This window comes from Meleagris gallopavo (assembly GCF_000146605.3).
Source record: "Meleagris gallopavo isolate NT-WF06-2002-E0010 breed Aviagen turkey brand Nicholas breeding stock chromosome 2 unlocalized genomic scaffold, Turkey_5.1 Chr2_random_7180001956788, whole genome shotgun sequence".
In the NCBI taxonomy this organism is placed as follows: Eukaryota; Metazoa; Chordata; class Aves; order Galliformes; family Phasianidae; genus Meleagris; species Meleagris gallopavo.
In genome coordinates, this window is record NW_011094105.1 from 21,361 (window position 1) to 22,918 (window position 1,558).

General features: G+C 58.9%; 1 protein-coding gene across 1 annotated transcript in view; it reads right to left on the minus strand.

Annotated features, from left to right (window-relative positions):
• Window positions 1-9: 9 nt before the first annotated feature.
• The window catches only part of LOC109364148, a 3,676-nt gene continuing 2,127 nt past the window's right edge, over window positions 10-1,558 (minus strand). The window contains exons 5-6 of the mRNA XM_031557464.1: window positions 1,115-1,226; window positions 10-658 (exon numbers count right to left, since the gene is read on the minus strand). Of these exons, the coding sequence (XP_031413324.1) occupies window positions 109-658; window positions 1,115-1,226 (662 nt within the window). The 3' untranslated portion in view covers window positions 10-108. The remainder of the gene's footprint in view (window positions 659-1,114; window positions 1,227-1,558) is intronic.

Genomic DNA, 1,558 nt, shown 5'->3' on the forward strand with positions numbered 1-1,558 from the left:
GGCCCTGGGCAGCCTGGTTTTGTATTGGATATGATGCAGATGGGATTCATGCATCTGTTTTGCAGCCTCCAGTTGAGTTCTGCCTGTCCTGGGCACCCCATGCCCACATCAGTGTGGGTAGGGTGTGCCCTTCCTGCGGGGTGGGGCTTTGGTCTTCGGAGACTGACATCTGGGAGACCCCTTTTCTTCGTTTATGGGTGGCAGCGATCCAGAGCGGTTGCTGGAAGACTCCTCAGGCAGGCTGCACGCACCACGAAGTGGTGGCGCTGCCATGTGCTCTGGTGTTTCCTGCACGGGCCTGGTCTTCCTTGCCCTCTTGCGGAGAAGTTTCACTGAGTCGCATGCCAGTGGGAGCCTGGATGGTCTGCCTTGAGGCTCCGCAGACTCAGCCCTTGAGGAAGATATTGAATCTCTTCGCAAAGGTGTTGTTGGCCTCAAGGTGATCTGATGGGGTGAGGCCTTGGCTGTCTGCAATATTCGCGCCGCACCATCACAGTGAGCTTTTTCTGCCCCCAGTTCTTCATCAAGGAAGCTCACGTGTTTGGTTCCCAGTGTTCGGCGCAGGTCTTGTTGGCTTGATGTTCCTGCCTCCCTCTGCAGCTGGCAGCTCACCGGCTGCTCTTGGGCTACAGGCACTCTCTGGATCGCTGGCAGCAGACTGAAAGGACAGAGCGGGAGAGGTCCGCGTGAGTGGCTGATGGCTTGGGGGCCGCATGCTGCAAGCCTGAGCCAGGAGCCTCGGTGCAGCGCAGCCCTCCCCACTGACTGCTCAGCAGCTGCCCTGTGGCTCTCCTGAGATGCGCAGAGGGGCCAGCCGTGTGAGCTGGGGGCTCCTGGCGTCCCCCATCCCTGCACGGTAGGTGCTGCGTTCAGCACTGTTGGGTGGCCACAAACAGCGACCCTTTGGGGCTGGGGAATGGGCTCTCGTTGGGAGAGAGGCTGTGCTTCACCAGGGAAGGTCACACGTTTTGCAGCCGGCCCGGGAGCCCCGGCCAGGCCAACGGCTGGCCAACCGTGTGGACACTAGCAGGAAAAAAGCCGGCTGGCCATCCAGAAACCCTGCCAGGCCAATAGCTGGCTGGCCGGGGGGACCCAGCCAAGCAAAAAGCCTCACCTGGACGTGGAGCTCTCCTTCAGCAGTAAGCTCCTTATCCGTCTGAAGTGTCCTCCATCAATGCTGTCTGCGCTCAACCGCTTGATGAAGGTTGGACGGCCAGCAAATCTCACTGGAATGGGGAAGGCAGCGGAGATTCACCATCAGCCCTTTAGCTCACTCACAAGGCTGATGGTCAGCAGGGGATTTCCCATCTCAAGTATGTTGCCCGTGCCGCGGAAAGGAACTGGCAGCTGTTTTACCTTTCTTGCCCTGGTCAAGAGGTGGCAAAGTGGCTTCTTTCTTTTGGCGTCTCCTGACCAGAGATGCTTCCTGAAGACTTGCGGCGTATTGCGGGTGGTGGTCTGGGTACAAACTCCATTTGAAACCTGCACGCAAGGAGAAGACAACGACCGGTGTGACGCTGCGCTCCAGCAATCCTTGTTGCTTTCTCTGCTGGACTGC